The following is a 19,754-nucleotide window of genomic DNA, read 5'->3' as shown; positions in this document are numbered from 1 at the left end:
ACTTTAGATACTCTTGAATTATGGATTACACAAAGGAAAAGCTCTTCAGCTTACAAAATAAAAAAAAAACTTTAAATAAAAAGGACAAAATAAAGATTTTTCATATTGATGGGGTGCAAGCCAAAGTATGAGGTGTAGGAAGAAATACCCAAAAGTTGGGGATATCACAATTGGGCTGAAACATGGAGCCCAAGTAAAGGTAACCCAACGGTGAAGGCGGTATGAGAAAAGAGGCGCCACGTGATAGCAATTTTCGAACACCCACTATCGTTCCATTTCCTCTTCTCAGTCACTCAGTTCTGTTTGTTTTATCTCTCACTCATAAACCCTAGAACCTACAAATCCTTCTGCAGAGAGCCCTACAAGGTTCTTCGTTCAATCCACACACGACATGCTCTGAAGCTATCTCCAATCATTTACACCACACCAGCTCATCCAATTTCCGAATCTTGAAGCTCCGACGGAGTAGTGTTTTTCAAGATGTGGAACAACGGCCAGATTGTGCCGCCTGGAACTTCCGTTCCCCCGATTTTTCCACCTCCGGCCGCGCAACCGTCGTACACGGTGCTTCCACCGCCGCCTCCGCCTCCCGCACCTATGGAGACCGAGGCCGATGCGGAGGCGCGGCTCGAGGAGAAGGCTAGGAAATGGCAGCAGCTCAATTCGAAGCGCTACAGTGACAAGAGGAAATTCGGATTTGTCGAGACGCAGAAAGAGGACATGCCTCCTGAACATGTCAGGAAAATCATCAGGCAAGTGTTATCCTCTTTCACGCCTCGCTGTGGATTTTTTTTTTCGACGATTTGCTGCTACAAGTAGTTCGTTATTTAGAATTTATAAGTGGGATTGAAATTGCTTTGTTTTGCTGGGTAGAAAGGATGACGGGTTTTAAGACAGGTTAGGGCTAGCTGATAGCTGATTGGAATCTATATTTTCTGTGTTATGAACTGTGAAAGGATAATTCTATCTCTGTAAGGTGATGCGCTTAATATATTTTTCCCTTTTGATACTGAAGAAATGATTTTAAGTTACTTGGACGTCATTTCTGTGTTTTAAGTTTCGTGGTGGTCAAGGTTAGCTTGAACATAGATGTAGAAGGATGATCTGATAAAGAGCCTTCACTGTTTATAGAAGTTGGTTGATGCCATGAATGTGTTATTGGATGATTATTTGTTGGCAATGATTGGAATGTCTTTGAGGTTCTGACCTTGTATCGTGTAAATAACTAAATATCTTTCCCTGTAATGTTTTTAATTTAATCATGGTGTTTGTACTATAGCTCCCAGTAGTTATTATCTTTTCGGTTGCTTATTTCAGGGATCATGGTGACATGTCCTCAAAGAAATATCGTCATGACAAACGTGTTTATCTTGGAGCACTTAAATTCATACCACATGCAGTTTACAAGCTCTTGGAAAATATGCCTATGCCATGGGAGCAGGTTCTCTTTATGTTACAGTTCCTCACGTTTGATCAAACTGGCTGTCTAGTTTTCCACCTTTTCATTTGATTCTTTGTACCTATTAATAACCTCTATAAATTTACTTTTGATAAATGTAGGTTCGAGATGTGAAGGTCTTGTATCATATTTCTGGGGCTATCACATTTGTCAATGAAATACCATGGGTTGTTGAGCCTATTTATCTTGCTCAGGTTTGTTATTCTAATATTGTTGTACTGTACACATTAGCAGCTTATCATTGATTTTACAGTAAAAAATAAAGTCTTCTATATTGTGCAGTGGGGTACCATGTGGATCATGATGAGAAGGGAGAAGAGGGATCGTCGCCATTTTAAGAGGATGCGGTTTCCACCATTTGATGATGAGGAACCTCCACTAGACTATGCCGATAATCTTTTAGATGTTGATCCTCTAGAGCCTATTCAACTGGAGCTAGATGAAGAGGAAGATTCTGCTGTGTATACTTGGTTTTATGACCATAAACCTCTTGTGAAAACAAAGCTTATAAATGGTCCTAGTTACCGGAAATGGCATCTATCCCTCCCTATAATGGCAACTCTACATCGATTAGCTGGCCAACTTCTGTCTGATTTAATTGACCGCAATTATTTCTACTTGTTTGACATGGAGTCATTTTTTACAGCAAAGGCTTTGAACATGTGTATTCCTGGTACTTATATTTCTTTCATACGTATATTCATTGCTATTTGTATTAAAAAGTATTCATGCTTGTTAAGAACTGGGTCTGATATAGATCCCTTGAACATTATATTACTAAATAAAAAACTAGATTACAAGGCAGTTTTTAAAGAGCTGTAAAAGGCATATAAATTTATTTAGAATTATGTGGAGAGTCAAAATCGTGGATTGATTTTTCTTTTCTTTTTATTTGTGCCATCCAGGTGGACCTAAATTTGAGCCTCTTTACCGTGATATGGAGAAGGGAGATGAGGACTGGAATGAGTTTAATGACATCAATAAACTCATTATAAGGTCACCACTTCGGACAGAGTATAGAATTGCTTTTCCTCACCTTTATAACAATAGGCCTCGCAAAGTAAAGCTTTGTGTGTACCATACTCCCATGATAATGTACATAAAAGCTGAAGATCCTGATCTACCCGCATTTTATTATGACCCCTTGATACACCCAATAACCAGCGCTAACAAGGACCGACGTGAGAAGAGAGTTTATGAAGAGGATGATGATGATGATTGGATATTACCAGATGGTGTGGAGCCTTTGCTTAAAGATACACAACTTTATACAGACACTACAGCTGCTGGAGTCTCCTTGCTATTTGCTCCTCGTCCTTTTAATATGAGATCTGGTCGGATGAGGCGGTCAGAGGATATTCCTCTCGTGTCAGAGTGGTATAAGGAGCATTGGTAAGTTGTAGCTTTATCTCTCCTGTATTCTTTCTTGTGTCTTTCAATTATGCACATGGCATTTTGCATTACAAGAATTAACTGTTTTATTTTTATTGCCCAACAGTCCTCCATCATATCCAGTCAAAGTTCGGGTTAGTTACCAAAAGTTGTTGAAATGTTTTGTGTTGAACGAGCTGCATCATAGACCTCCCAAGGCTCAAAAAAAGAAGCACTTATTCCGTTCTCTCCAAGCAACAAAGTTTTTCCAAACCACAGAACTTGATTGGGTAGAGGCAGGTCTTCAAGTTTGTAGGCAGGGGTATAACATGCTGAATCTGTTAATACACAGGAAAAATTTGAACTACCTTCACCTTGATTATAATTTTAATCTAAAGCCTGTGAAAACCTTGACTACAAAAGAGCGGAAGAAATCACGATTTGGCAATGCTTTCCATCTATGTCGTGAGATTCTCCGTCTGACTAAGCTTGTGGTTGATGCTAATGTTCAGTTCCGATTGGGAAATGTGGATGCTTTCCAGCTGGCTGATGGTCTGCAGTATACTTTTTCACATGTTGGACAATTGACCGGTATGTATCGGTATAAGTACAGGCTTATGAGGCAAATAAGAATGTGCAAGGATTTGAAGCACTTGATTTACTATCGTTTTAATACGGGGCCTGTTGGGAAGGGACCTGGATGTGGGTTTTGGGCACCGATGTGGAGGGTTTGGTTATTTTTTCTTCGTGGTATTGTGCCTCTTCTTGAACGATGGCTGGGCAATCTACTTGCACGCCAGTTTGAGGGGCGTCACTCAAAAGGCGTGGCAAAGACTGTCACTAAACAGCGTGTTGAGAGCCACTTTGACTTAGAGCTTCGTGCAGCAGTTATGCATGATGTTCTTGATGCCATGCCAGGTCATAATTTTTTATTTAACATATATGCTTTTGATAGAGTTTATTTTCTTGTAGTGGTTTTTGTAACTTTTTCCTGTGGGGTTTACTAATGTTATGGTGTTTTCCTTGTTGACTGTAGAGGGTATAAAGCAAAACAAGGCAAGAACTATTTTGCAGCATTTGAGTGAGGCTTGGCGATGCTGGAAAGCAAATATTCCCTGGAAGGTAAACGACTATTTGATTGTAATATTTTGATATATGTCATTGTTAGCTCAATTGTGGATTAATAATGGTAGCTTGTTTAAACTTCAAATATATATTTATGAAATAAGCAATTATTTTAAAAATCACTAATTTAAGAAGCAGACAGAATTTGCTAAATAGAAAAAGCAGAAAACTTCTTATTTTAAAAATAAGTAGAATAGTCAATCACATAAAATAAAGTAGAAATATTTTTGATTTTATTAAAAAACACTTGTTAAAAAAATGAGCACAACCAAACCTTCCCAATATCTTAGAATGTAGAAGGAAGTGTGTATTTTTTTAAAATAAATTAATCCAATCACACACTAAATTGTATTAATGGGATAAATCTTTGTTGTTGGTGTGTTGATACTGCTGGTGTAATAGTAAAACTAAAAACATGGTTGGGTTATTCATGTCCTAGATTGCTGATAAAATGCGTTTTTTTAAAGAAAAGCTAATCCAAACATGTTGTAAATTATATTGCTGGTTAATAGTAAGAATAAGCACGTATTAGGTTTGAAGAAAACTTGAAAGATGTCTAAATTGCTTGTCTATAAGCTGTTCAAGGACCTTAGCATAGTGAGGCGCAATAAGCAATGAGAACTTGGCTCTGAATGTTTTTTGGAATATCTTTCAAAATATTATAGCCTAGAAAAACCATGTCTTCCTTTTGCTCTGAAATATTTATTTGGCCTCATTTGAATTTGGTTTCCTGCCTCATAGTCTTGCTATTGATATATTTCATAATGTGTAGGTTCCTGGTCTTCCTGTTCCAATTGAGAACATGATTCTTCGATATGTGAAATCAAAAGCAGACTGGTGGACAAATGTTGCACATTATAATCGAGAGCGTATAAGAAGAGGTGCGACTGTGGATAAGACTGTCTGTCGGAAAAATCTTGGAAGATTGACACGCCTCTGGTTGAAGGCAGAACAGGTGTGTTTAGTATTCTCTATGATTGATATGATTTTTTGCTGGCTCACTATTTTCAAGGATTTGTTGTTAGTTAGTTCTATAATTTTTTAAATAAATATATTTGAAGTCACTTCCTTGTCATTGATAACTTTTGCAGGAACGTCAACACAATTATTTGAAAGATGGTCCCTATGTTACTCCTGAAGAAGCTGTTGCAATCTATACAACAACTGTCCATTGGTTGGAATCTAGGAAGTTCTCCCCTATTCCATTTCCACCTTTATCATACAAGCATGACACCAAGCTGCTTATCCTTGCACTTGAGAGGTTGAAAGAATCTTATAGTGTTGCGGTGAGGTTAAATCAACTGCAAAGAGAAGAGCTGGGGCTGATTGAACAAGCTTATGACAATCCCCACGAGGCATTATCAAGAATTAAACGGCACCTGCTCACACAGCGTGCCTTCAAAGAAGTATGCTGATATAGTTAAATTTAGTTAGATTTAGGATGTGCATTCCTATTACAGGATAGCTTTAATTTTTTGTTTTGTTTTTTGTTTTGGCAGGTTGGCATAGAGTTTATGGATTTATATAGCTACTTGATTCCAGTCTATGAGATAGAGCCTCTTGAGAAAATTACAGATGCATATCTTGATCAATACCTGTGGTATGAAGGTGACAAACGTCATCTCTTTCCCAACTGGATCAAGCCAGCAGATTCAGAGCCACCTCCCCTTTTGGTTTACAAATGGTGTCAAGGTATAAACAATTTGCAAGGTATATGGGACACCAGTGATGGTCAGTGTGTTGTGATGCTGCAAACTAAGTTTGAAAAATTCTTTGAGAAGATTGATTTAACAATGCTGAACAGGTATGTGATTTGTAGATCATTTTGTGGATTTACTTGGCTATTTTCTCTTCTAAATTTATTTTTTGATGTGCAGGCTTCTGCGGCTGGTTTTAGACCATAATATTGCTGATTATGTCACTGCAAAGAACAATGTTGTGTTGTCATACAAGGATATGAGCCACACAAATTCATATGGTCTTATCCGTGGTCTTCAGTTTGCTTCCTTTGTAGTTCAGTATTATGGATTGGTATTAGATCTTTTGCTTCTTGGTCTGACTCGAGCCAGTGAGATTGCTGGCCCACCACAGATGCCAAACGAATTCATTACTTATTGGGATACAAAAGTTGAGACTAGGCATCCGATCAGGCTTTATTCTAGGTATATAGACCGGGTTCATATATTATTTCGCTTCACCCATGAGGAGGCTCGGGACCTCATTCAGCGGTATCTGACTGAGCACCCTGATCCTAACAATGAGAACATGGTGGGCTACAATAATAAAAAGTGCTGGCCAAGAGATGCTAGAATGAGGCTCATGAAACATGATGGTAGTGGATTCTCCATTTTACCTTGTGTGGTTTTTATATGTATTGACGTTTGGTTCTTTATTTGTTTGACATTTTAATTGGTGTAATTCAGTCAATCTTGGGAGGAGTGTCTTTTGGGATATGAAGAATCGTCTTCCTCGAAGCATCACAACATTGGAGTGGGAGAACAGCTTTGTTTCTGTTTACAGCAAGGATAATCCAAACTTGCTATTCAGCATGTGAGTGTTGATTATTTTCAGCAATACCAATTCCTTTTTATCTTTCCCTTTTTCATTGCATTCAAGCCTTTAAGAATATTTAACTGGCCTTGGATGTCTAATTTATCATGATTATGGTTGAAAATATAGTTTTAAATGGTTTAGTTCTTTTAGTTGCTTTCACTCTATGTCATTCTACTGTCCATATGAAACTTTGTATTTCTATTTTGTAATTTCCTTAATACCAATTTGTCATATCTTACTCCATATCGTTTTGGGTTTTTTGAATTGTATGCAATGAATGAAGCTATCTTTACTTACATCTGTCAATCACCTTTAGGTGTGGGTTTGAAGTAAGGATACTTCCTAAAATTAGAATGACCCAAGAAGCATTCAGTAACACAAGAGACGGTGTCTGGAATCTCCAGAATGAACAGACAAAAGAAAGGACAGCTGTTGCTTTCTTACGAGTTGATGATGAACACATGAAAGTTTTTGAGAATCGTGTGAGACAGATTCTTATGTCTTCTGGTTCCACTACATTCACGAAAATTGTCAATAAGTGGAATACAGCTTTAATTGGTGAGTGAAGCTGAATTGTGAGATAGTCTGTGAAGAGGTCATCATTGGTTTTCTCATGGTCTTTGTTTGTTTTCAGGGCTTATGACCTATTTCCGAGAGGCAACTGTGCATACCCAAGAGCTGTTAGATTTGCTAGTTAAATGTGAAAATAAAATTCAGACTCGTATTAAGATTGGGCTCAACTCAAAGATGCCTAGCAGGTAATTAATTCTTTTTTTTATGGTAGGTATATTAGTTGTTTCTTAATATTTTATTCATAAATAGTGGGTTTTAATGTTCAAATCTATGCTCCACTGTATCTTTTATCAGGTTCCCACCTGTCATTTTCTACACTCCTAAAGAAATAGGAGGGCTTGGAATGTTGTCCATGGGTCACATTTTGATTCCACAAAGTGATCTTCGATACAGTCAGCAGACAGATGTTGGAGTAACCCACTTCAGGAGTGGAATGAGTCACGAGGAGGACCAACTGATTCCCAACCTTTATCGTTATATACAGGTGAACCTTAATTAATTGTCTTCCTCTTATATGTACTAATCTGTATGCATTTGCCTTGTCATGTGGCTTATGAAGAGTCATATATTAAAATAAACTTTATCTTTATGTTCTCTTGGATCATGCAGCCTTGGGAGAGCGAGTTCATTGATTCACAGCGTGTCTGGGCTGAATATGCGTTGAAAAGACAGGAAGCACAGGCACAAAACAGACGGTTGACCCTCGAAGATCTGGAAGTGAGTTTCTGTTGACTTTTTATTGATTTTAATATTTGTGTTTTGGTAGTTGTCGTGACTCTGGATAATACAGTGGTAATGTGCATGTGTTTTTCTTTGGGACAAATCTACGTATTTCTCTACTAAGTTATGTTAATGTGTTCCGCAGGATTCATGGGATAGAGGTATACCACGTATTAACACTCTGTTTCAAAAGGATAGACACACTTTGGCTTATGATAAAGGATGGAGGGTACGAACTGATTTCAAGCAGTACCAAGTTCTGAAACAAAACCCCTTCTGGTGGACACATCAGAGGCACGATGGGAAGTTGTGGAATTTGAACAATTACCGAACTGATGTTATTCAAGCTCTTGGAGGAGTTGAAGGAATTCTCGAACATACTTTATTCAAAGGAACATAGTAAGTCTTACTTGCCTTTGAGCTTGTTTTGCTGTTTGACCCAGGTTTTAATTCTTTGTATTGTGTGCCTACTATGGAAAGAGCTCTAATTAATTAACTTATTGTTACTTTTCACCGTTAGCTTTCCAACTTGGGAAGGTCTTTTTTGGGAAAAGGCATCTGGTTTTGAAGAATCCATGAAGTATAAGAAGCTCACCAATGCTCAGAGATCTGGTCTCAACCAAATACCCAACCGAAGATTTACGCTGTGGTGGTCGCCAACCATTAACCGAGCCAATGTTTATGTGGGTTTCCAAGTGCAGCTAGATCTGACTGGTATTTTCATGCATGGAAAAATACCAACTTTGAAGATATCCCTTATTCAGATATTCCGAGCTCATTTGTGGCAGAAAATCCATGAGAGTGTTGTTATGGATCTCTGTCAGGTTTTGGATCAAGAGTTGGATGCTTTGGAAATTGAAACCGTTCAGAAGGAAACCATCCATCCAAGGAAAAGTTACAAAATGAACAGTTCTTGTGCTGATATTCTTCTCTTTGCCGCTCATAGATGGCCAATGTCGAAGCCCAGTCTTGTAGCTGAATCTAAGGATGTTTTTGATCAGAAGGCAAGCAATAAGTACTGGATTGATGTTCAACTACGATGGGGTGATTACGACTCTCACGATATTGAACGTTACACTAGGGCTAAGTTTATGGATTATACAACAGATAACATGTCCATATATCCATCTCCTACTGGTATATATATCCCTACCATTTTTCTATTCTCCATTATATGTATTTTTGTATGTAGAGCTAACTACGTTATTTTCCATGCAGGTGTAATGATTGGCATTGATTTGGCATATAATTTGCATTCTGCATTTGGTAACTGGTTCCCTGGGTCAAAACCACTACTTCAACAGGCCATGAATAAGATCATGAAGGTAATAAACCATCATACATCATATATCACTTGCATATATTGACTTGTACTTTTGGGGGATTAAAATTTTAATGACCTGTTTTAATCTATATTCACACCATCTCCACCAAGCTATGGTGTCCATAGTGTGAACGTAAGTGTATTATGTTATCTAACAGTCCTTAAACTAATAATGTTGTGTATATGCAGTCCAATCCTGCACTATATGTGTTGAGGGAACGGATAAGGAAAGGTTTGCAATTGTACTCTTCTGAGCCCACTGAACCATATTTGTCTTCTCAAAACTATGGAGAGATATTCAGCAACCAAATCATATGGTTTGTTGATGACACAAATGTGTATCGTGTTACTATTCACAAGACTTTTGAAGGAAATCTTACTACGAAGCCCATCAATGGTGCTATATTTATTTTCAATCCGAGGACTGGACAGTTGTTTCTCAAGGTTTGTTTACATTCTGCAGTCTTTACTGAGGTGTTTCTAACATTTGTTGTCAAGTTATTGATCTTTCATATCCTACCTTGTTTGCAGGTTATTCATACCAGTGTGTGGGCTGGTCAGAAGCGTCTTGGGCAGTTGGCAAAGTGGAAAACAGCAGAGGAAGTTGCTGCTCTTGTAAGGTCTTTGCCTGTGGAAGAACAGCCAAAGCAAATCATTGTCACTCGAAAAGGAATGTTGGATCCATTGGAGGTTCACTTGTTGGATTTCCCCAACATTGTTATTAAAGGAAGTGAACTGCAACTTCCTTTCCAGGCATGTTTGAAAATTGAAAAATTTGGGGATCTTATTTTGAAGGCCACAGAACCACAAATGGTGTTGTTCAACATCTATGATGACTGGTTGAAGAGTATATCTTCATACACTGCATTCTCTAGGCTAATTCTGATTCTGCGTGCACTTCACGTGAATAATGAAAAGGCAAAAATGTTACTGAAGCCTGATAAAACCATCGTCACCGAACCTCATCACATCTGGCCTTCTCTAAGTGATGACCAGTGGATGAAGGTAGTTTTAGCTTTTAGACTCTTGGTTGCTAAAAAGCCTGTTATTTTGAATGTTATTTGTTGATAAAGTTGTGTAGTTCCTGATTCTGCAACTTTCTTTTTCCTCTTGGTATTTATGGATTAAAACTTGATGCATTGACAGGTGGAGGTTGCGTTAAGAGATCTTATACTTTCAGATTATGCCAAGAAAAATAACGTCAATACTTCAGCCTTGACTCAATCTGAGATCCGTGATATTATACTTGGAGCTGAGATTACTCCACCTTCTCAACAGCGGCAACAGATTGCAGAGATTGAGAAACAGGTTATATTAATTTTGTTGCTTCTTGGATATAAAATTAAAGACTATTTTTTCTCCTTTTTATTCTTCTTGATTTTGTAAACTTGATTTTCTCTTCGTCTGGAACTCGAATTACTTTATCTTAGTTCTGTATTTATAAATTTGCAGGCACATGAAGCAAATCAGGTGACAGCTGTAACAACAAAAACTACAAATGTTCATGGTGAAGAACTCATAGTTACCACCACTAGTCCTTATGAGCAAGCCGCTTTTGGTTCTAAGACTGACTGGCGTGTCAGGGCAATATCTGCCACAAATTTATATCTTCGTGTGAACCATATATATGTGAACTCTGAGGATATAAAGGTTTGTGCTAAGTTGTCATCCTTTTGGCCAAATTCTGTTGCAACTCTTTTCCGAAGCTAAATTTCAGATTTTGTGTTGCAGGAAACTGGATACACCTATATTATGCCAAAGAATATTTTGAAAAAGTTTATATGCATAGCAGATCTTCGAACGCAAATTTCTGGTTACATGTATGGCATAAGTCCTCCAGACAATCCTCAGGTTAAAGAAATTCGCTGTATTGTGATGCCACCACAATGGGGGACTCACCAACAAGTTCATCTGCCATCGGCTCTTCCAGAGCATGATTTCTTAAATGATTTAGAGCCTTTGGGATGGATGCATACGCAACCAAATGAACTTCCTCAGTTGTCGCCTCAGGTTTGCTTTCATCAATTTTGCAATTTGTTTTGTTTTAATTCGATTACAAGACATCGTGGTTTTAATTCTCCTTTAGGAATATAGGAACGGGTTTTAAAATATGATGATATAGTGTTTGAAACAATTGCTCCTCCCCTATCTTTTGCTTATCAGGGAATATGTTTCATGGTAACAGTATCTCACTTGAGAGTTGATCTTTTTGCAGGATCTCACTTCACATGCCAAGATCCTAGAGAACAATAAGCAATGGGATGGGGAGAAATGTATTATATTGACTTGCAGCTTTACTCCTGGTTCTTGTTCTTTAACTGCATATAAGCTCACTCCATCTGGTTATGAATGGGGTCGTGTCAATAAGGATACGGGAAGCAATCCACATGGTTACCTTCCCACTCATTATGAAAAGGTGCAGATGCTTCTCAGTGATCGCTTCCTTGGTTTCTATATGGTAAGTTTTCCTGCCTGCTTGAAGTTGTCTAGTTTGTTAGCGTGTAGTTGTGTTAGATAATCACGTTGATTCATTATCTTTTAGAAGTGATTATAATTTTTAATTAAAATTATGATCATCATCATCTTGATTTAGTGGTTTTTTGTTAAAATTTTGTAGGTTCCTGATAATGGACCATGGAATTATAACTTCATGGGAGTGAGACACGCGTCGGGGATGAAATATGGAGTGAAGCTTGGGACTCCAAGGGAATATTACCACGAGGATCATAGACCAACTCATTTCTTAGAGTTCAGCAATATGGAGGAAGGGGAGACAGTTGCCGAGGGAGATCGCGAGGACACATTCTCTTGAGATAAAAATATTTTTGTTCGAAAATATACAAAGTGGCAGATCCTTTCATTTTTGAAACACGTCAGAATATGTTGTATTGTGTATTGTTTGTGCATCCTACTGATCCTAGGGGTTTTGTAATAACGGTATATCATAGCTTTGTAAATAGTTAACAGACACAACATTTACCTGCTTTGGCATATGTGTGGCGCCTAGTATTTTTTCCAAGCAAAAGCAGCTGCATTAATAGCCCAAGCAGATGATTGTGAACTCGTACGCGTGCTAAATATTATTTTTTGAACAATATTATGAGCATCAAAATCCTCTCTAATATATAAACTTCCCTTTTTATTTTCAGGATCTATTTTTTAATACTTATGAATAATTTTTCAGTGTTTTTAGATTGACTCATTTCATATCTAAAACCAAAGCTTTGGTAATTTTGCACTACGTATGTATTTACGCATTCATGTGATTCGAGACAAATATACTTAAAATGTAAAGTCCTAGGAAGTTACTCCGTATCTTTCGCTTAATTTAACTGTTACATTAAGTTAGTCTAAAAGGAAAATGCAGTCGTACGAAATTCTGACATGATAAATGAGTGTAAATACCCAAAAGAAACCAAAGTGATAAACATCGATGAAAGTGATAAAATGTATATGATAAATTATATATTAAGCTATATATTTAAATAGAAGTATTAAAATATTTTAGTTTATTTGAAATTCCAGGATGTAAAAATAATTAGTAAGGTGAACGCTTTCTTTATTTTTGCTTATGGCATGACTTTTACTTATGAGCATGAGTAATGAGTATTACAAAACAACCTATAGACAACGGCTCTATACATTATACCCCTGCGAAAAGAAAGTGTTTCCAAACAAAAAGTTATAAATTTTGAGAACTTCACAATGTGTATTTAACAAATTCCTAGTTTGAGACTTCAGCAACTCTGCATGATTCAAAGCTAGCCACATTCATAGTGTGGGAAGGAGAGACAAGCAGCCCCCTCTCTCTAATAAATAGGCGCCCAGCCCAGTCTTTCCCTGCACAAGTAATAAATATAGTAATACAAAAAAAACACGCAGATTCACAATCTGTATTTAACACATCAAATTCAAAGTTCTATCTCATTCAAATAGTTGTTCATGCCCCAGTTTTGTCTTCCACCTCAGGTTTTGATTCTTTCTCTTCTGAGATGAAATCTGAACTGCCTTCAGCTGCAAAGTTCTCATCATCAGTATGTGCTGCAGGAGGGTTCTTAAAGATTTCATTATTTTCCAGCTGAACTAACTTATCTTTGGATTCTCCCTTCAGTAGTTCTACAACCTCAAGTATGGTGGGCCTCTTCTCTGCCTGACTCTGAGCACATAATAGAGCAATTAAAACGACCCTTTTAAGCTCTTCCTCCACATAGTTACCCTCCAGTTTTGGATCTGCTAGCTCACTAAACTTCTTCTCACAAGCCAATGGAAGTGCCCAGTCATTTATTGATCTCTTTACCGTAGAACTAAGTTTTTCAAGTGGCTTTTTCCCACTAGCAAGTTCTAGAAGGAGAATTCCGAAACTGTAGACATCACAACTCTCATTTGCTTTACCTAGCATAGCATATTCAGGTGCAAGGTAGCCTAGGGTGCCCTTAACTCTAGTAGTCACATGTGTTGCCCCATCAGGGATCAACTTTGCAAAACCAAAATCAGCAACTCGTGCCTGAAAATCTGAATCCAACAACACATTGCTTGCCTTGATATCTCTGTGGATGATGTGTGGTGTTGCCTGGAGGTGAAGATATCTGAAAGGAAATTGAATCATAGCATTAACAAAATGATAGAGGTGGAAGAGCATATGGAAAACCACAGTGGCACTTACGCAATTCCCTCGGCAGACCCGATTGCGATGATCATCCGCCGGTTCCAATCAAGAAGGGATTCTGCTGAGTGCTGTCCATGAAGATGAGAGAGCAAGCTCAAATTTGGCATATAATTATATACAATTAACCGTTCCTGACCTTCAGCACAATAGCCACGTAGGCTGAGAAGATTCTTGTGACGGACTCTAGCCAATATCTCAACTTCAACAGCAAATTCCATGTCTGCTTTGTTGCTCCAAACTTTCAATCTTTTCACTGCAATCTGCATGTGTACGCACATAGATATGCATAGAATTGCAAGTAGCCATCATAAAAAGTTGTTGGAAGAAGGAAACAGGTTACCAAGTCAGCCATCAGCAAAATTTACAAAAAGGTTTGTTTCACAGGCACCAGCTAAAATGTGTTAGACACAGTTTTTTGCAGCTTTGAAAGTTGATATTTTGTTTCATAAAATGCATTATAGGTGCAAATCCATCGTACTAGTTCACTTTTATCAGATTTAGGCAATAATCATCGTAACTCAACACTAGAATTAACAACCAAATTAAGGAGGGGAGATCCTATTAAGAAGGAAAACCAAATTGATTTTCCTTTACTTACAAATTATTATAAAAAATCTTTCGTACTTGCATTGAATTGCTGCCAAAAAAACTCTAGTGTAGTCCAATCTATCCCTAATTTGATTGAGAGAAGAAAACTTCCGAACCAATTCCTCATAATCTGATCCCTCTCAGTGTTACATGATAAAACCATCTTAACTAAGTCATTTAAAAGGAATTTCTTAGTGAGTTCGTTCAATCTCTAAAATCAGATCCCATATGCCATTAGCATGTCAACTGAGCCATATATTTGGAGACACACCATTGAGAGTTAAAATAACATAATTAACCATTACAAAGAACACAGCAATAATAATCAAAACTAGAATGATCATGAACAACCATAAACCGAAGCTGATTTGGTATTAAAACAGAATTAAAAAATGTGAAGTCCTACCTGCGATCCATCCCAAAGCTGGCCCCAGTACACACTGCCAAATCCCCCTTCCCCTAGCTTGTTATCATAGTTGAAATTATTAGTAGCTGAGTGCAATTCCTTCAAAGAAAACACCCGCCAAGGAGGTTGTTTCTTCCCTCTTCCTTTTCTGCATTGAAAGAGACTAATATCAACCATCCATCCAAAACAGCATAATTCACAAAAAAGTTTCTATCTAAAACCGGAAGTAAAAAAATCTGCACCTTAGTATACTCATAACAACGATAGCTTTGCATGTTATGTTAACTAAGTGATAAGAACAAACTCAATCTCACAATCTTCCATCATTATTTTCGCCTGACATTTTACCAACCAAACTAACGACTTTTAGTAGTTGTGTTGCAGAAAACAGCTTGACTGATACCTAGAATCTGAGCTAAACCAGAATCTAAATCCCTTTCTATAAGTAATTCCCCCCAAAAAAGTAAAAAAAAAATTGAAAGTGAGGTGAGTGACGCAACTATTCATATCTGATCCAAAGAACAATAACGACAAAATCATTACAAACTATAGACTACTGAAACACTGTCTTACCGATCCGAACCATTTCCGCAGCAAAAGATTGGGCAAAAAGCCATAACCTTCGCAGAAAGCACCCCCACTGTCTCTGGAACTGAACTTTCTCAATCGACAAGAGAAAACTCAGCAAAATCGAAACTTGAAGTTGACCCACCAAAGCAAATCAAGCGCTCCACTCAGAAAGCCGTTACTTTATCGTGTTACTGGTCACAAACACGTTGTAGAGAAACTGAAGACAAGTTTTTTTTTTCTGGGTTGTTTCAGGTTGTGCGAAACTCAAAGCCGAAAAGAACAGAAAAGAAAAAGAGAAAAAAGAAAAGTGGGAGCAATCGGTTATTATTGTTTGATCGATGAGAAGGTGTTGGTGTGTAAGCCAAGTCTTTGTTTTTTCTTTTTTTTGTTCCAGCTGTTTGCACATTTCAAAAACAGAAGAAACACGCACGTGGGGTCCATTTTTTCTCTTTCACAACAAAAATTCATGTAAAATATTATTGAAAACCGAAACAAAAAGATTTAAAAGAATTTGAATTTGTTTATTGGTTGTGTTCATCAGCAGTTAAAATGTAAGAAAAGTATTAATATCTAATTAACTGTAATAAACATTTTCAAACTTTGAAAAATATTATTATTTAAATTATAAAGGGGAGTATACGCGTTATAATGAAAGCAATTTATGTTTAAATTTTATTATTAAATAGTAAATATTGTAGTCCAACATTTGCAATTATTTTAACTTTTTGTCTCAATCATTCTTAAATTATATATAGTGTAATTAGTTTAAATCAATGAATATTAACATGATTGCATCATATATGAAAAGTTTACATGGAAATGTACTGGTATCTAAGTAATAAACAGATATTCGTGTTATAAAACAAAAAAAATGATTGAAAGTACCATTTATACTTATATTATGGAAATAAAAGTTTCCTACAATTTATCATATATTTTATATTTTAATTCATTTGAATATTTACTTTTCATATATATATATATATATATATTTTGTACGGTATGAGGAAATTCCTTAACTTTGACGTGAGCAATTAAAAAAATGGTAAAAGTTTCTTCCTGAGGGTACAAGACAAAAACGATGTTTTTTTTTTTTTATATTTGGATGTTTCTTTTATAACTGTTTAATAAAACCATAAAAAGTAAAAAATAAAATGATTTGTATAAATTAAAATTAATTTATTAAAAAACTAAAAAAAAAAGAAATTTAGAGGAATTATAAAAGTTAATTTTATCTTATGATAAAGTTAATTTTAGTTTGAATTTATCTTATCATAAACGAGTGAAGTTGACAACACATCTAATTTTAAATTATTCTCTATACGTGAAGTTTATATGTTTTTTTTTATTGATATTTTCTTTTAAATAACTATTGTCGGTGCTCAAAGAAGAGTCCCACACTAACTATAAATACCATGTACTATTTGCGATGTTAAGAGATGTTAATTTCTTCCAATAAATCTAATACTTCCTAATTTATATAAGTTTCTTTTTGTACTGTTTAGACAAGACCATTAGAATATTAAAAATTAATATAATAAAATAAATAATAGAATAAAATAACACTATCAAATTTCAATAAATATAATAAATATTATTTAAAACATTAAAAATATAAGATGAGAATTAAAATCAAGTTAAAGTTCAACAACTAGTGATCAAGTAGAGTGTTTTTATCTGATAATTAAACAAATTAATTATAATTTTTAATATCGAAATTATTTGTAAGTACACACATATTTGAAAGTGATCCTAGATCTAGAAGTCGATAGTTGATCCATATCCACTAGACAAAAACAAATCCAAATCTATATAACAAAATCCAAGATAACTGATCAAATAACTAAAATTAATCCATGTGAACAATAAAGGATTGAGGAAAAGAAAAAGTTAATTGTTTCTAAAATTTTATAAGAACACTTTTAACTTACATATATTACTTATATTGTTAGACTTAAACTAGCAAGTTATATAAGCATCAAATATACATATTCTTCTTATATATATATAGTTAAACGTTCTTATTCATGTCTAACTAACATTAACGTAAGGCTTTTTTTAATTCTATTTATTTTGTCAAAATTTGTTTTGGGTTGAGCTTATATATTTACTGAATAATGATTGAACAACCAATTATTGGTTACCTTGTAAAAGATAAAATTTTGGTAGAATGATTTGATTAGAATAAGATTGATATTTAGTGAATATTAAATTGCACTAGTTGGAGAGTACTTGTCGTTGGTAAAGTGAAATGAGACATAATTGTGTTTGGTGTGCACTTTGGTTTAGTTTAGATGCGTAAGCATAAATGGACCCAATGTTTTGGCAGCTACACTTGTCACACTCCTTCTTAGAGAATAAAAACATTAATATAACAGATATTTTAGCTATACGTGCTGCAACTTCACCAACTTCTTAAGTTCAAAATCTCCATGACAATTAAACACTAAATGTAATCTTGAGGTGTGGAATATCTCTCAATCACACCTAAGGATTAACAATATCATAAATATTATTAAATTATAATTAAGGGATAATTGTGTTTTATTAGACTTACTTAACCACCCACCCAACTGTCGAACACAATAACTATAAATAGATGAATAATCAGTTGAAGAGTCTATTTTAACTAGAGATAAAAACATTTTATAGTATGTAAGTGAGTGTAAATCTCTATCTTATAAATCAATTTTATAAAATCAAGTTGTACTTAAAGTTTACTTTTTAATATATTATAAATAAAATAACAATATTGTATCTACACGCATATAGGTCGGTAACGACCTCAGGATGACTGTCCAGGTTTAGAATTGAGTTGTTACTTCCTATTAATGATTGTCGTAAATAAAACAACTTAATCAAGGTGCTTTAAATGATTAACGACTATTTATGAAACAATGAATAATAGTTACATGTGTAATCCAAATAACTCGTAATGGTCTACTCAAAGAATACTACCTGATCAACCTATAAATATTCACTATCGAGAAAGTACAATCTTATCTTATCTTATATCATAGTCTTAACTCTTATATTGTTAAGAACTTATCATTTTTGTGCTCTATGCATCAGAGAATCACTTTTAGGTGAATCTCTCCCTATCATCGAAAATCAACCGAAAACTTTTTTTTAAGGAATATTCTATCCTTGTGAAGTTGCATTCTCGAGATATTTTCAATAGGAAGAAAACTATAACCCTAAATTTGTATTCTTAACTTAGATAAACAGTAACTTAATCATTATAATTACAAGTACCCCTGCATATACATGTAAATATTTGAAACCAAACATCTAGAAATCAAATATAGAGAGGAAGACGTGTAAGACATATATATCAGATGTTGTAAGAAGTAAATAAAAATGTTTCTTAGAATAAAATTTGGAAAAGTGTAAGATATAGCATTCCTTTGCACTAAAGTTAAAGCTGGTTGGGTGGGATCCTTCACGTTCATGTACTTATATTCACGTGGTTAATTTAATTGCTAAAAAGCTGCAAGAAGAGTTTAATAATATTTGGAATTTTTTTGTATATAGTAGGAGGGATTATAGGTTATATCTGTGTAATATAATATGATTTTCCAAATTAGGTATGACTATGATCATTCAATCATTCATCTTCAACACATCCTCAAATGAGTTGTCCTCAAATTCTTTAAACTTCTTGCCTTCACTTCTCCCACACTTCCCCCAAAATACTAACTAATTAATAATGCTACAAATTAATAACTAATTTCTTAAGGATTAAATATGTTTTTATCTTTCTTTATTATAACGTGAAATTGATTTTTTTCATAGTTCAAATTTTATATGTTTTAGGTATTTGAAATATTTTAACGTCCCAGTATACACTTAAAATTCGGTTGTTATGTAAAAAAAAGACAAAGATTTATTATAATCAATAGTTTTCTCACTATAAATACTCAGAAAATTTAAAATTTATACGAGAAACAAAAATCAATCTCGAGTTATAGAAAACCAATTTCTTAATTAGATTATCTAATCATAAAAATAAAAAAATATTTATTACTTATATATTTTTACTAATAACTAAAAAAACTAGAATGTTAATGAAAGTGTAAATTTTATAAGATTCTTCTATTATTAAAGTGAAAACTGTAAATATTTCTTGAAAGTAATATGACAAGTAATTTTTAAAAAAATTGAATTAAAAATTAATAAATAACTCGTGCAATGCAATGGAAATGCTCTTGTGAGATGTAATTGTTTTTCAAAGAACTTTATTCTTAATGCAAGATCATATATGCATGGACAATAAACACAAGCTGCATTACATATTTTTCTGTTTTTAAGCATGACAAGTGTGGTATGTTGTCAACAGAATAAATATAAAATCAATTACTACATTAAAAAAGTTATTTATTTTAAGACATGCCTGATT

The 19,754-nt window shown here is 34.9% G+C and overlaps 2 protein-coding genes across 2 annotated transcripts; one reads left to right on the top strand and one right to left on the bottom strand.

Annotated features, from left to right (window-relative positions):
* The first annotated feature begins 195 nt into the window (after positions 1–195).
* Positions 196–12,273, top strand: LOC137836044 (pre-mRNA-processing-splicing factor 8A). The gene is made up of 26 exons (XM_068644857.1): positions 196–752; positions 1,318–1,441; positions 1,561–1,653; positions 1,742–2,132; positions 2,365–2,851; positions 2,958–3,748; positions 3,867–3,952; positions 4,728–4,910; positions 5,047–5,361; positions 5,455–5,759; positions 5,833–6,287; positions 6,379–6,505; positions 6,825–7,066; positions 7,143–7,266; positions 7,376–7,565; positions 7,691–7,798; positions 7,947–8,200; positions 8,322–8,938; positions 9,020–9,126; positions 9,315–9,569; positions 9,657–10,130; positions 10,272–10,433; positions 10,578–10,775; positions 10,857–11,135; positions 11,341–11,583; positions 11,743–12,273. The coding sequence occupies exons 1-26, from the start codon at positions 481–483 to the stop codon at positions 11,935–11,937; spliced, it is 7,077 nt and encodes a 2,358-aa protein (XP_068500958.1). The 5' UTR covers positions 196–480; the 3' UTR covers positions 11,938–12,273.
* A 519-nt stretch (positions 12,274–12,792) lies between these two features.
* On the bottom strand, positions 12,793–15,779 carry LOC137836043 (PTI1-like tyrosine-protein kinase At3g15890). The gene is made up of 4 exons (XM_068644856.1): positions 15,359–15,779; positions 14,786–14,933; positions 13,789–14,051; positions 12,793–13,711 (listed from the first exon to the last, which is right to left on the bottom strand). The coding sequence occupies exons 1-4, from the start codon at positions 15,400–15,402 to the stop codon at positions 13,066–13,068; spliced, it is 1,101 nt and encodes a 366-aa protein (XP_068500957.1). The 5' UTR covers positions 15,403–15,779; the 3' UTR covers positions 12,793–13,065.
* Between the last annotated feature and the right edge of the window lie 3,975 nt (positions 15,780–19,754).

This window comes from Phaseolus vulgaris, chromosome 5 (assembly GCF_000499845.2).
Source record: "Phaseolus vulgaris cultivar G19833 chromosome 5, P. vulgaris v2.0, whole genome shotgun sequence".
Lineage (NCBI taxonomy): Eukaryota > Viridiplantae > Streptophyta > Magnoliopsida > Fabales > Fabaceae > Phaseolus > Phaseolus vulgaris.
The sequence above is the reverse complement of the archived record's forward strand: the minus strand, read 5'-3'. Positions and strand labels throughout refer to the sequence as shown.

What these genes read in the sequence shown, in the direction of transcription:
- LOC137836044 (XM_068644857.1), top strand. Translation starts at nt 481, where the DNA reads ATGTGGAACAACGGCCAGATTGTGCCGCCTGGAACTTCCGTTCCCCCG. An exon ending in AACTCAAAGATGCCTAGCAG is followed by an intron (nt 7,267 to 7,375) that starts GTAATTAATTCT and finishes ATCTTTTATCAG; the next exon opens with GTTCCCACCTGTCATTTTCT. An exon ending in ACCTTTATCGTTATATACAG is followed by an intron (nt 7,566 to 7,690) that starts GTGAACCTTAAT and finishes TGGATCATGCAG; the next exon opens with CCTTGGGAGAGCGAGTTCAT.
- LOC137836043 (XM_068644856.1), bottom strand. Translation starts at nt 15,402, where the DNA reads ATGGCTTTTTGCCCAATCTTTTGCTGCGGAAATGGTTCGGATCG. An exon ending in AGCTTTGGGATGGATCGCAG is followed by an intron (nt 14,052 to 14,785) that starts GTAGGACTTCAC and finishes GTACACATGCAG; the next exon opens with ATTGCAGTGAAAAGATTGAA. An exon ending in GGGTCTGCCGAGGGAATTGC is followed by an intron (nt 13,712 to 13,788) that starts GTAAGTGCCACT and finishes ATTTCCTTTCAG; the next exon opens with ATATCTTCACCTCCAGGCAA.